We start from the raw sequence: 1,511 nt of genomic DNA, 5'->3' as shown, positions 1-1,511 counted from the left end.
AAAAAAAAAAAAAAAACACTGCAAAAAAAAAAAAGAAAGAAAAGAAAAGAAAAGAAAAGGGAGGACAGAGTTAATGAGTGAGAATTCACACAGGAAAACAGTACAGACTATCTCCCAAGAGGTTTCTGAGGAGGACTAGGCAAAAGAGAACACTAGTTTAATAGGACCCAACATTCCCTAGAACCTATGAGGTGTGAGTTGTGTTTTATATCAAGACTCAATTAACGAATAGCTAATTATAAGTAAGGTGGTAGTGGTCATGTGACATCTTGCCAAGTCCAAGGCAGAAATCAAACACACTCGACCATAAAGTTGAAAAGGGGGGAGGGAGTCACTCAAAAAAAGTTCTTCCATTTTTCACCTTTGTGTGTGGAGGGTTAATAACTAGATTATAAATTAGATCAGCCAGTCACTGAGATCCTTGACTCATGCTATCACTTGTCATCTCCATCTCGCAATATCAGCACAAAAGCCAAAACAAATTTTGTGAAGTCCCAGCTCTAAGTATGCCAAACACCCTCAACTGAAGAATTCCTTGGCTTACAGGGGTTACAAATTTTTTAATTTTAGGGCAAACACAGGGAATCTGTATGCCCTTCAAATTGAAAATCTACTTGTTCCTCTGGAGAAAAGTAGTTTAAAAGTATAATTCTCACTTAGAGAAGAAAACACTGTTATTATCCAAAGCTTCCTATAGTTCTAGAGCAACCATAATTAGTTTTAGTATTTTAATATTTTTTATCTTTAATGTTTACCTATATTATACTGCTATTGGTCTCAGCACAGAAAAGGTATAGGCTATTTTCTCCGCCACTTTTTAAAGAACGCTTAAAAGGAATGATAAGTATCTTCCTTGTGGAAGTATTTTCTGCTGCTAAGCCCCCAACAAATACAGAAAAAGGGAAGAGCTGTTCTGCGTCCAGTCACCCTATTCTCCTCTTTTGAAACGTCTATTTTCAACTATCATCTAGTAGGACAGTAAATGAATACAAATACAATAAATACAAACTCCACTACTAAATTTACTGCACATAGGTAACAATATATCAACATAAACTAACACCTACGGCCAAATAACTGATTTCGACCAATTTATCCTTAGCACTTAAAAAAGCCCTGAAATGCTTACTTTAATTTCAACTTGCTCTTCCATTTCTTTAGTTTTTATTGTAGTATATTCCTTTTCAAGCCTAAGAGGGAAAAAAAAAGAGTTAAAGATACATTTTCATTAAAAACTAGTTACTAAATTGTAAAATTTAAAAATATATGTGAACTTAAAATATAATTTCTTTAGTTTCCCCCAGCTTACAAACTGAGATATCTGATACAAGAAAAATGACCTAACGCGTTACATGGTTCTTACGAAAAATAGTTTTACAGATAAAAACAACATAAGCATAAAGTTTAGAAAGTAAAATAGGCTCAGCGCCTATAGCTCAACCGGCTAAGGCGCCAGCCACGTACACCTAAGGTGGCGGGTTCGAATCCCCAGCCCGGACCCGCCAAACAAC

The 1,511-nt window shown here is 35.3% G+C and overlaps 1 protein-coding gene across 1 annotated transcript in view; it reads right to left on the bottom strand.

The window, feature by feature from the left end:
- Positions 1-1,511, bottom strand: part of EVI5 (ecotropic viral integration site 5) — a 197,085-nt gene that overhangs the window by 117,820 nt on the left and 77,754 nt on the right. The window contains exon 9 of the mRNA XM_023509878.1: positions 1,130-1,190. Coding sequence (XP_023365646.1) covers positions 1,130-1,190 — 61 coding nt within the window. The remainder of the gene's footprint in view (positions 1-1,129; positions 1,191-1,511) is intronic.

This window comes from Otolemur garnettii, unplaced genomic scaffold, assembly GCF_000181295.1.
Source record: "Otolemur garnettii isolate 467f Iridium unplaced genomic scaffold, OtoGar3 scaffold00010, whole genome shotgun sequence".
Taxonomy (NCBI): Eukaryota; Metazoa; Chordata; class Mammalia; order Primates; family Galagidae; genus Otolemur; species Otolemur garnettii.
The sequence above is the reverse complement of the archived record's forward strand: the minus strand, read 5'-3'. Positions and strand labels throughout refer to the sequence as shown.